Here is a 13,575-nt window from a genome sequence, read left to right as displayed (position 1 = left end):
GTGCTTCCCATAGAGTCCCCTGTAGATAGTGACCCCATAGAGTCCCCTGTAAATAGTGCCCCCATAAACTCCCTGTAGATAGTGCCCTCTGTAGATAGGGCCCCCAACACTAACCACTAAAATAAAAACATTACATGCTGATCTGTCCTTGTTCCCACATCGTCCTCCAGCAATGCCAGGCCTGGTCAGAAAGCAGGCCTCATCCAGTGAAACGACGCAGGAGGCGCAGTGACATCATCGTGCCGCCTGCATCATTAGTATAGCGCCAAATAGCAGGGCAGATAACTGATAGTCTCCATGCCTTGCCAGCACTAGACTAATCAACTGTATCTGCGTTCTAAGGAAGCGGATACATTTGAGTGCAGGCGACCGATTCTAGGTCCCGCTGCTCCGAACCGGCTGTAATTTTAACAACCGGTAAGGGATAACTGGGACGAACTGGTCACATGCCATAAGCCAAATGGGAGCCTCGGGCCATCCGGCGGCCAACAGAACCACTCCAATGATGATTAGCGGCAACAGCTTGTAGCGTGAGGCAGAGACGTGGTTAGGAAACAGTCCAAGTTCAGTACACAAATGAGCAGAAACAGTTTTTAGCGTGAGGCAGAGAGCTGGTCAAGAAACAATCGGTACACAAATGAGCAGCAACAGTATATAGAGTAACACCTCTTGTACACGACCGAGTTTGGGCCATGAAAAACGGTCCGAGTGTCGGCCGGATTTCCCAGCCCGACCATGATACAGGTGAACGGGACTCCTGGCATCATAGACATTTTATAATGCTAGGAGTCCCTGCCTTACTGTGGAACTGCTGTTCTGTATCATTTTGTTCAGTACAGAAACGCATTTCCACGGGAAGGCAGGGACTCCTAGCATCATAAAATGTCTATGATGCCAGGAGTCCCATTGATCTGTACCAGGGTCAGGCCAGGAAATCCGGCTGACACACGGACCGTTTTTCATGGCCCGAACTCTGACGTATGCAAGAGGTGTTAGACAGCAAGAAACTAGACTACAGACAGAAAGCTCATTAATCTGGCACTCAAGAAGTTCTATGGCCAGACTTTTATAGTAAGCCAAAAGGGTGAGTCCAGTCAGGCAATCAAGGCAAGGAATCCAGAAAGACAAAAGTCAAGAGAAGTTAGACAACCAATTCAGCAGTGGAACTGTCTAGCAGCACAAGTTATCTCTGTGAGAAGAGCTGCTGCCTGAGACATAAGCGTTTCTGTGTTCATAATCCCACGTGATGCTGTGGATGGAGAATCTATGAAGAAGCAGCGCTGCAGCCCCTGCAACCTCAAGGGTCTGAGCAGCTGGACCCATGCTGATCAGAAACTGATGGCCTATTCTACTGATATGCCATTACTTTCCTTGATGGAAGTCACCCTCTAAACTCAGCAATTGGCAAAATAAAAATAATTGAAATCAACTAATCTCAAGGTAATATATTATTTCTTACTTATGGATTTCTTTTGAAAGAGTAGTAAAAAAAAATAGGAATTTGATGTTTCCCAGTGGAAAAAGATTTTAAAACTGAGAATCCTCTTTAAATTCACTATCCCTGTGGTTTCTTGTACATTTACTAGGCTTCATATTTCTCTGGATAATTTTTTCGCAAGTTATTATTGCGCATACAGGATATATAATCAATAATACCAAATAGGTTATTTGTGAATGGACCAATACATAATAGACATTAGTTGAAAGTGATGGGCTCCAAAGGCAGCTCCAAAAGGAATGGTCCTCTGCTAGACCTTTGGAGGCCATTATTGCATCAAAGCCTAGGCCCACTGGAGGATAATTTGGTACTCTCGTTGGTTTTGCTGTCCCTGCATGTTAGCAGGGTTTCTTGCACAAGATTTTTTTATATTACTAGTTTTTAAAAAGTACATCCCCAAAAGAGAGTGGTCCTTATTTTTAAAAAAATTACCTAACAGAAATAAAATTACATTGTTCCCCATAACAACCAATTTGAACCCAGTTTTCATTTTTTAAACTGCTTTGGAAAAATATAACTACACTGTGATTGGTTTCTATTGGCAGCAAGGCCAGTTTCATTGTTAGACAATTGTGGTAAACGATGCCCAAGGTCTTCAGAGAAATTTGCTTAATTCTCAGAGCAGCCAGAAAATTGGAGACATAGAGTTAGTTTGGGTTTTTATTTTGATATTGTCTGTTCACAGTTATATGGGGTCAAGGACCACCCCTTTTCATCCTTTGACATATATATATATATATATATATATATATATATATATATATATATATATATATATAACATGTCAGACAGTCAGAAGATGACTTTTGATGGATTTTGACTTTAAAGGTGTTTGATAATGTTGCAACCAATATAGACAAGAGAAATGCAGGAACAAATGGACACAGAATGACAGAACAAACACATTTTTGGGGAACAAAATGGGCTGCAGAGGGTAATTAAAATTAAGTGAAACTTATATTGTGATAGCCGAGGAAAAGATTTACAGAATAGTTGATCAAGAGGGGAGAACACAAGAGGGTGGTGGTGGTGAGATTCACATTTAAATATTGACGCCAGTAATATGATTGAGGAGCCACATAATTATCGTAGTATTTGAGGTAAAAATACTAAGTGTATACATTCATATTACTCTTCTTTTCTTTTCAGTCCAACATTTTTAAATCCCCACTAGGAATAATGGTTTTATACGGTACAATAGCTGTGGTCCATATCAAGAGTCTCTTATCTTGAGCTTGAACCTTGAAGCTGTGAGCTGTTTATCAACAAGATACACACCAATGCTGTGGAGTATAAAAATAGCTTTGCTTTGAAGCATCTCAGAACACGGCTCCCTGGAAGCTGGGCCAGTATATGGTTAATTCTGCTGTATACTAAGCTCTTACCAAATATGGATAAAACACGGAGAGTATGCAAAGAAGCAGGCGTCATTCACAAAACACAGTGTCGTCACTCCAACCTACATCTAATTATCCTTTCAACAATAAAAGGGGACAGAGAGTGAGGGAGATAGAGACATAAATATATAGAAAGACAGGAAAATCAGGATCAGATACCTATTTACATTTGCTAGAGGAAATGCAGGGGTTGAAAATGCTAAATTAATCATATCCTACGAAAATATGCTTTTCTATAACCAAAAGTGGAATGTGTGGGCTAAAGGATACAAGGAAACACAAAGACAGGGTTATTTAAATGAGAACTAATCATTCTTTAGAAGAAGAAAAATATATATATTTTGTAGTTCTATGAATAGACACGCCACTCCTTCTCAATTCAACCCACAGTCCAAGTGTATTGTAGGTAGATTTCAATGATAACATTAATTTAAGGCAAATTATTGACATACCTTGTAGCTCCCCAATATGCAAGGTATGTCCGAGCAGATTCAGTGCTCACCCTTGCATCCATATTCACAATAGTAATATAGATATAGTCTTTTTCCGTTTTCCTTATCTTGCTCAGTGGTACATCCTAGCAGAGCAATTCAGTTATCACTATATGTATTATGCAGCGTACATATCAATAAAATACATAAGATGACAGAGATTCTAAAACCCTTTAGTCGTAGTTTAAAAGTGTTTTGATACTTGATGGAAATGTAGCATTTTCAACATTGTCTGCAATTTCTCTCTAAATTGAGTACAGAATGTGATATTTGGATCATTGCAGAAATCTCTCTCTCCAGTTCCCCCTTCCTTTACTCTACCCCCTCCTTTTTCTCCTCTCCCGTTGCTCAGCGTCATCTGTATGAGTTGATGACGCTTGCCTGTAATAGCAGAGAAAGCCAGTTCCCTAACCATGCAACCCATTGATGATAAACTCTACTCTTCTCCCCCCTCCCCTTGCGTCTCACCTGCCCACACACTCCTCAGTTACTATATAAAGAGAACCATGAGCTACAGTTCTTTAAACCAGAACCAAGACACAGGCATCAGGAAATCTGAACAGGAATACCACAATATTCAGGAAGAGAAGACTACCAGAAGACAAAAAAACAAAGACAAGAAGAGAAAAGAAGAAAGGGGCTCTCTGGATTGACTCTTACTCAGCAACCCAGAGACCCTATCCAAAATGTATAGGTCTACGAAAGGTGCATCAAAAGCCAGAAGGGATCAAATTAATGCAGAGATTCGAAACTTGAAGGATCTCCTCCCTATCTCTGAAGCAGACAAAGTACGGCTATCTTATCTGCACATCATGTCTCTCGCTTGTATCTACACCAGGAAGTCTGTTTTCTTCTCTAGAGGTAAGGCATTACTGAACATATTTGGGGCTCTTATTTTACAAATTTACAAACAATATGTAAATTACTCTCTTAATTTAATTTCAAGATTAATTTTTAGTGCATAAATTTGTGCCATTCTTTGACAAATGTACAGTCCTTAAGGAATCAGACGTCATATAGGCTCTGCTTGTCTAATATTCCATCTGCACATATTGCTTGCGCTCATGTAATTAAATAATTGCAATGAAATAGCATTGTAGCAGGCATGTTCTTGCCTTCAAAAATGATGATGAAAACCTAGTGCATTTGTACCATCATGTTACTGCTGTCCTTGGTGCTGAATCACAGAACTCCTAACACTCTACAAGGTCTTGAACGTTAGAGAAATTGCACTTGAATAGCCTTAATAATAATGTTCTTCTCTTGATTTTGTATATATATATATATATATATATATATATATATATATATATATATATATATATACAGATAGTTAGATAGTTAGATAGATAGATAGATAGATAGATAGATAGATAGATAGATAGATAGATAGATAGATAGATAGATAGATAGATAGATAGATAGATAGATAGATAGATAGATAGATAGATAGATAGACAGACAGACAGACAGATAGATAGATAGATAGATAGATAGATAGATAGATAGATAGATAGATAGATAGATAGATAGATAGATAGATAGATAGATAGATAGATAGATAGATAGATACACATTTATGTGTATATATATATATATATATATATATATATATTAAGAAGTTCCTTATTTGTGTTTGCCCAACAGGACAACAAATGAATGAGTTGGAAGGTCTTCTTTCTATTCAATACTTACAAGATTTCCTACACAACCTTCCTGGCTTCCTACTAACCTATACAAGTGAAGGGAAACTGATATATGTGTCTGAAAATGTGACTGATCATCTGGGACATTCAATGGTAAGTTAGTTGATTCAATAAACCACAATGCCTTCTAGGATATGTAATTTTGTGTAATGACTAGTGTTAAGAAGAGGACTAGTACTGTTATGTTTACATCAACTATCAATTAATTCAGAAAACAATTTTTAGAAGATTGAAAGGTTCAGATATTTCATTATTCATATTTTCAGTAGCACCTACCTGAATACATTGTACATTCATTAGTATTCAGGGTAGATCCATTTAACTTAGAAGGAAATATTTTGAAGCAATACAAAGGATTATGTCTCATCACATCATTGTATTTACTCAAACAGGTTGATTTGGTTGCTCAAGGGGACAGCATTTATGACATAATCGACCCCTCGGATCACTTTGTCATGAGGAATCAGTTGTCTCTCCCAACATCACTTGATAGTGGTAAGTATCTGAGGCAGGTCATCCTTTTCTTTTTTCTTTTAACACTTTTGAAATGGCGTATAATAGTTAGCACTTTATTGATTACCTCATAGTTCTGATACTTTCATTAACTATGGAAGTGTCCATATTAATCTAAGGTCAAGAAAAGCATGAAATTAATACTAGTTGATTATAAAGAATGAACGAGTTTATAGTCTAAGCAGTAAATTCTGTATATATTGACTATACTATTGCAAAACTAATCATACCATACAATCTTTATTGTATTGTTGTAGAGAGAATGTTTAGGTGCAAGTTCAATACTTCAAAGACAGCCCGAAGGCAGAGTGCTGGAAACAAGTTGGTCCTCATAAGGGGAAGATTTCAGCAGGCTCCTTCTGGCACCTATTGGTCATCAAATCCTGTCTTTACTGCTTTCTGCATTCCTCTTGAACCAAAACCCAGAGTAACCCATAACCATTTCCTAGTGGACTTCTTTGAGAGTCGCCATTCCAAGGATCTTTCTGTCATTGAAGTTTCAGAAAGGTAAATATTCAATATGCACATCTACCTACTGTATCTGTACACCCCACTAATGAAAGGCGTTGAAGTATAGTGCATAATCCTTAATAAACAGATTAAAAAACATATTTTTTTCACTTTTCTTCAGCTCACACCTGCATTTGGGTTTTGAGAAAAATGATTTGGTCTGCAAGTCGTGGTACAGTCTCATTCATCCTGAAGACCTGACACAAATGTCTACTCAGCATTACAGACTATGTAAGTTTATATAATATTCAATAAGTATGGGGCACTATATGTGTGGGTTCCATTATATAAGGAGCAGAATTATTTCCTGAAGCAAATAGAAGCAGATACTATAATAACAATAAACTTAAAACAATATGGACAAGAATATGCTGGGTAAAATGAACATAGAAAATCAAATGAATAAAGGTATAAATGTAAGATAGATACATCAAATTTAAAATAGAGAATTCAGAGGGAAATAAATCTATACCCTGTAATCTCTCTAACTTCCTGCCCTTTTTCTCTGCAGTAAGTGAATCTGGTGAAAGCAGAGCAGAAGTGGTTTTACGTCTGCAGACAAGAGATCAGCAGTGGATATGGGTGTATTCCCTGATGTTACTGGAAATCAACGAAGCCCCAATCACTTGTTATAACTATATAATAAGGTAAGGACTTTTATAAACTCACATCTTTATACAGACACAATGGCCAGTCATATAAAAAAATTATTTTTGTGATAGAGTAAATTTATTGGTCTACTCAATCACATTGTGCATAATGTTTCTCACATCAACACTTATAATGATGCATATATTTATATTTGAATAACTGTATTATCTAAAACAACGTTTGTTTATTATCCATAGTGACTCAGAAGCCTGGTGCTTGAGGCAACAGTTAACTTCAGAGGAGTCTACACTTTCTTTCCGAGTTGGGGTTCCTACATTCCAAGAGACTCTTCTCTCCCCAGCAGACCTTTCCAGCCCAGATCAAGTGTTCACTCCTCTTGCAAACACACCTACAAGTATCAGCCAGTCCTTTGAGTTTTCAGAGCCTGTGCCCGTCAGTCCAGAAGATCCCATCCTGTGTCAGAATACCACACCAATAATGGAAGATGCAGTTGCCCCTGAGGGACAATTAGAAAATCAGTCTCTATTTTCCCTTTACCAACCAACATCATATGACCAGACTTTCAGAAGAGATCATGCTGGGACTGTACCACCCAAAGATTTTACTTGCACTCCTCCCTACACTCCACACCAAAACTGTACATTCCTTTTTGGGGCTTTAGAAAGTGTCCCACAGACGTCTTCTGATCAGGACAGTACTACCCTAAATCCAGAACTATATTACTCCTACTGCAGTTCCCTCTATGAGAAGCTGCCACCAACCCCTGATAGTCCTGGGGAAGGAGGAGACTGCACAATAATGACAGTGCCAGAAATACCCAGTCCTCTCTTTGTAGATCTACCAATGCTTCCTGAGGGGTTAGTGACCCCAGAGACATCACCCATTAACCAAGTAATCTTCAGGTATTCAGAACAAGAAAAGAATGAGATTGATCTCTTAGTGAAACAGATTGGTTCTTTGACCAACGTCTTCAATAATGTGGCTACTAAAGATATTCTGTGCTCTGAGAGTATGGTATTGAGTGGTCATGGACTGGCATGCCGAAGTGTTTCCCTCCCTGCCAGTCTTCCAGATGTAGACATTAATCCTAATTTTCCTCGATCCTGGAAGAGCATTGACTTTTCCCTTTTCTTGACATGTCAAGACCAGTCTCTCCCTACCGGTAGCCATCCGGTGTGCAGCCTTTTTAAGGACTTCCCTGATTCTCCACGATTTGCAGCAATGGCGTCTCCTTGCAGTCCGCTGGAGGAGGATGAAGTAGGAGGAGACCTCTCCATATCTCCATCCATGACTTCGAACGTGACAACTGATCTGTCACCAGAAGAATGTAACTTCTTAGAGGAACTGATGTCCTACAAAACAGACCTTGAGGCAGGTGCCTCAGAGATTCAACGTGACCGGTTTAATGATGAGTTGTATCAACTCCAGATTGAGCTACAAGACGGCTTCCAGCAAGGTATGCTATTAATTCCAGCCTTTGAATTTATATTTATTAAAAGTACAATAAACACAAAAAAGTAGATGCTTACATTACTTGTAAAAGTATATTTAAAATATCAGGATTAAATATTGCATGCCTTATTCAGTTAGTAAATGCATTAGTCACATATACCGCAGATATAAGACCAAAAAAATTAATCTAATTTTTTACTGTCCTAAATCAGTAGTGGAAAAGATGTACTAATTATGTTTTCTTTCTTCTTTTGCTTTACAGATGGAAGTGGAAAACCTTCGTTTTGAAATAAGTCTGTGACTTACTTCGATATGTATGGCATATTGTCATATTCTGAGCAGATTTTTGCTGCCTTATTAAGAACAAATCAAGACGCACCACGTGGGAGAGAAAAAACGACTTTCTGCGTCGTATGACTCTCCCATTCATTGCAAAACTGTTTTGTTCCCTTTTTCTCTTTCATTCCTCTATTCTCTTTTTCTCAGAATTTTGTGCACGTTTACAAGAGACATCTTTTGTTTTCATTTGAAAATAATGGTAAAAGCAATGGCCCATCATTATGAGCATTACATCATTATAAGCTCAGATTCTGATCCTGGAATGTATGACAACAACTGAAGCTACATCACGCACTTTACCTGTAAATAAAAAAAATAAAGAATATATATATACACATAGATACAATATATATATATATATATATATATATATATATATTTTCCCACTGGGAAACATTTGTTTAGACCTCACAACTTGATGGGCCGTTGTTTTAAAACATTTGTAAAACATGTCAATTTTTAAAACAAAGGGTTTGCAGAATTGGTCAGAAAGAGAAAAAAAGGTGTATATTGCGAAAGGAAGTTGTAAGTAGTCTTACGTAACAAAAAAAAGTATTCACTCGTAGTGAAACTAAGAAAGATATATATGGTATTTTCGATGACATTATAACCAATTGAATATTTTAATTTCACCTGTGACTAGTGAAAAAAGAGAGGTTTTTCTTAACTGCTTAGATAGCATTATAGCCCATAGTTAGGCCTCATGCACACGACCGTAAGGGTTTTTACTGCCTGTAAATACGGATGCACATCCGTAGCCATCCGCAATTGCGGAAGCACCCATAGAATTCTATGTGTGAGTCCGTGCCGCAATTTCGGACAAGAATAGGACGTGTTCTATATTTTGCAGATCATATTTTGCAGATATTTTGGACACACATCCGTAAATATACTAAACGGTGTCCGTGGCCTATGGAAATGAATGGGTCCGCAATTTCATCCGTCATTACCTGATCCGTAATTACGGATGAAAACTACGGTCGGGTGCATGGGGCCTAACATAGTAAAATTATTGGCAGGTCTAAACGGTTATGAAAACAATAATATACCAGCTTTATCTCATTCACTGGTATGAATGTATAGCACATCGATGACCTTGGCCTATGTTATGGTGTTAAGATAAGTGGGTAAAGGAAATATTCTGAGGTTCTGCTGTAGAGCCCCCAGACCAACAACAAAAATTAACAACAAAATTACAAGTCACCACTCATTATTTCAACCTTAGCATTGCGATCAACAGTATGGGAGACATCTTGTCGTGTCCTTCTCTACTGTGCCATACTGGAAAGCCTGTATTGATAATATCCACGTCACATCTGAATTTTATATTTAAGTAAACTGCTCCTATTTATACAACTGGCAGGTTTACATTCATAGATGATGCACACATGTGTCTAGATTCACCCTCGTATATTTTGGTTGGTGGCTTGTTGTTGTACTTCCTACTCAACATATCTTAGACCGTCTTATCCTATTGTAGGTACATGAATTGTACCTATTTATCCTGTTTTTAGTTGATACTGTTTTGGACTTTAATCTATATGTTTACATTTTAAATGTAAAAGTTTCACAAAAATACAAAAATGTAATTCACAAAATGTAGTAGGGACTGGGGTTACATTAATCCCAGGCAGCATATTAAAGGCTAAAGAGTATGGGGTGATATTGCTAATATTCTCTCCCTTATGTGTAAGGTGCAATGTTGATGTCAAAAACCAAAATGCTCAAATACTAGCAGTATGTCCCTGAGCAGTATATGCATTGCATAGAACAATGCAGATTTCCAGTTTTTCAATTCTGTAGTTTTCAAATTTCTTTATCTGATATATTTGGCAATAACAAATATGCCAAGTATAAAACTACATTTTTTGTATTGGCTCACTGAACTTAAGTGTGAAAATACTGGTGTTTTTTCCATTAAATATTTATATTTTTGATAATTGCACCTTCAAAGAGGGGGAAGGGTTTGATGTAAAACTGAACCTCTGTATAAACGAAAGTGATAATGCTTACTGACAAGCATAGAAAAAAATACATATATCAAAATTATGGTGCAGTGGCGTGCCATAAAAGAAGACGTAGGATTTTGCTACGATTTAAGTATGAGGATATTTTTTCCTGAATTGCTGTTTTTCAAAAGCTTGAGAGAAATGGTGACGACAAATAACAATGAAATGTACAGTTATACATATTTCTAAGTAGATTTTTTTCTAATGTGTATGGCAAATTGCGGTGTGTTGGGCTGGTGATGTTAAGTCCTGGTCTCGTACAAAGTGCTTTTTTTTATTGATATTATAAAGAAAAAAATGAAAAGAAAAAGTTGTGCGTGTTTTATTACTACATTCTGACAGTACAGGTTGGTGGTCATCTGGGTAATAGTGACCACAACATAATAAGTTTTCATGTATCCTTTAACCCCTTCCCTCTTTAGCCACTTTTGACCTTCCTGACAGAGCCTCATTTTTCAAATCTGACATGTGTCACTTTATGTGGTAATAACTCCGGAATGCTTTCACCTATCCAAGCGATTCTGAGATTGTTTTCTCGTGACACATTGGACTTTATGTTACTGGCAAAATTTGCTCGATATGTTCAGTATTTAATTGTGAAAAACACCAAAAATTAGCGAAAAATTGCAAAAATTAGCATTTTTCTCAATTTAAATGTATCTGCTTGTAAGACAGGCAGTTATACCACACGAAATTGTTCCACAGGGGTCAGTATCAGGCCCCATGCACACGAACGTAAAAACGCCCGTAATCACGGGCCATAATTACGGCCTGTAATTACGGGCCCATAGACTTCTATTGGCCACGGGTACCTACCCGTATGCTTACGGGAAGGTGCCCGGGCCGTTAAAAAATATAGAACATGTCCTATTTTAGGCCGTAAATACGGCACGGGCAGGCCCATAGAAGTCTATGGGGCACCCGTAATTACGGGAGCGTTGCTAGGCGACGTCAGTAAATAGTCACTGTCCAGGGTGCTGAAAGAGTTAAACGATCGGCAGTAACTGTTTCAGCACCCTGGACAGAAACTAACGATCACAATATAGATGAACCTGTAAAAAAAAAAAAGATGTTCATACTTACCCAGAACTCCCTGCTTCTTCCTCCAGTCCGGCCTCCCGGAATGACGTTTCAGCCCATATGACCGCTTGAGCCAATCACAGGCCAATCACAGGCTGCAGCGGTCACATGGACTGACGCGTCATCCAGGGAGGTCGGGCTGGATGTCAAAAGAGGGACGCTTCACCAAGGCAACGGCCGGGTAAGTATGAATTTATTTAACTTTTACCTCGGAAAGGGCTGCCCCTTCTCTCTATCATGCACTGATAGAGAGAAGAGGCTGCCGATTAGTGCAGTGCAATTTTGCAGCGAAAACGTGCCCGTAAATACGGGTGGAATACTGGTGACACCGGACCCGTATTTACGGGCACGGGTCCGTAAATACTGGTGCAATACGGATCGAATACGTGTGACCAAGGACCCGTATTTACACAAGTATTTACGGGAGGGGAAAAAATACGTTCGTGTGCATGAGGCCTTAGTCCTCTTCTTTTTAATATGTTTATAAATGACCTTGTAGAGGGTTTACAGAGTATGAGTTCAGTATTAGCAGATGATACTAAGCTCTGTAAAGTAATCAACACAGAGGATAATGTAATATTAATGTAAGGCCGAGGAAACAGATTTTACAATTATGCATTAAATGGTAAAACATTGGGTTAAACTACTACTGAAATAGATTTTGGGATATTGGTGGACAGTTCATTTACCTTGAGCAACCAGTGCCAGGCAGCTGTTGCCAAGGCAAATAAAATCATGGGATACATCAAAAGAGGCATAGATGCTCATGACAAGAACATAGTTTTGCCTCTATACAAATCACTAGTCAGACCACACATGGAATATTGTGTACAATTTTTGGCAGATGTGTATAAGAAGGACATGGCTGAACAAGAACGAGTGCAAAGAAGGGCGACCAAGGTAATTAAGGGAATGGCCGGATTGCAGTACCAAGAAAGGTTATCAAACCTGGGGATATTCAGTTTAGAAAAAAGACTGCTTAGGGGCAATCTAATTACAATGTACAAATATATAAATGGACAGTACAGAGATCTTTCTAATGATCTTTTTACACCTAATCCTGTAAATAGGACAAGGGGGGAACCTCTACGTCTAGAGGAAAAAAGGTTTCACCACTGTCACAGATGGGCATTCTTTACGGTGAGAGCAGTGAGACTATGGAACTCTCTGCCACAGGATATTGTGGTGGTTGATTGTTTGAACAAGTTCAAGAAGGGTCTTGATGCCTTCCTTGAAAAATATAATATTACAGGTTATGAGTACTAGATTCTGGAGGTGGGATGTTTATCCAGGGATTTATCGGATTTCCATATTTGAAGTCAGGGAGAAATTTTTACCCTAATGAGGCAATTGGCATCAACCTCATGGGGGCTCTTCCTTCCTCTGGATTAACACGGTAGGACTATAGGTTGGACTTGATGGACCAGTGTCTTTTTTCAACCATATCAACTATGTAACTATGTATTATGTCTTATAATACCATAAAAGTCCACATCTGCTCTGTGGTTGAGCTGAACAACAGTTTTACAATATGCAGGTCCCAGCAAATAAGATGACAGAATATGTCAGGAGCTGATATTTATAAGAAGATGGGTCAAGGGTTACTTAATGGCTTAAAGGGATTTTCCGAGTTTATTAAAAAAGAAAAATCCTATATACGTCACCAGATGATGCCACCATAGATCAGAAGTAGTTATTTTCATTATATTGTCCACCGTTCTTTTCATTTTGCTATGGCTTTCTGTGTGTAGGATTACCATATAAAAAAGCTACAGTTCCCATAATTCCTCTCCCCTACCAGAAAATTCTTAGATTTACAGCTGTCTGCATGACCGGCCTGCTTTGGGCCTTATGGAACAAGTAAGCTGCCCAGTATTTGTTTCTAGTTCGTTCAAAGTAGTGACCCACAAAAATAGTAAACTAAAATACTTTATTGTTGATATGTCTAAAAGGCTTATAGATCAAGCA

At 38.2% G+C, this 13,575-nt stretch overlaps 1 protein-coding gene across 2 annotated transcripts; it reads left to right on the top strand.

The window, feature by feature from the left end:
• Positions 1-3,924: 3,924 nt before the first annotated feature.
• On the top strand, positions 3,925-10,790 carry NPAS4 (neuronal PAS domain protein 4). Of its 2 annotated transcripts, XM_075837371.1 has the most exons (8): positions 3,925-4,247; positions 5,034-5,185; positions 5,485-5,587; positions 5,863-6,112; positions 6,237-6,346; positions 6,627-6,762; positions 6,964-8,183; positions 8,442-10,790. In XM_075837371.1, exons 1-8 carry the CDS (start codon positions 4,073-4,075, stop codon positions 8,465-8,467), a joined length of 2,172 nt encoding a protein of 723 aa, XP_075693486.1. In that variant the 5' UTR covers positions 3,925-4,072; the 3' UTR covers positions 8,468-10,790. The 2 variants fall into 2 exon arrangements, with proteins under 2 accessions (XP_075693486.1, XP_075693485.1); XM_075837370.1 differs by having other exon boundaries at positions 6,964-10,790.
• Positions 10,791-13,575: the final 2,785 nt, after the last annotated feature.

Source organism: Rhinoderma darwinii, chromosome 9 (assembly GCF_050947455.1).
Source record: "Rhinoderma darwinii isolate aRhiDar2 chromosome 9, aRhiDar2.hap1, whole genome shotgun sequence".
Lineage (NCBI taxonomy): Eukaryota > Metazoa > Chordata > Amphibia > Anura > Rhinodermatidae > Rhinoderma > Rhinoderma darwinii.
The sequence above is the reverse complement of the archived record's forward strand: the minus strand, read 5'-3'. Positions and strand labels throughout refer to the sequence as shown.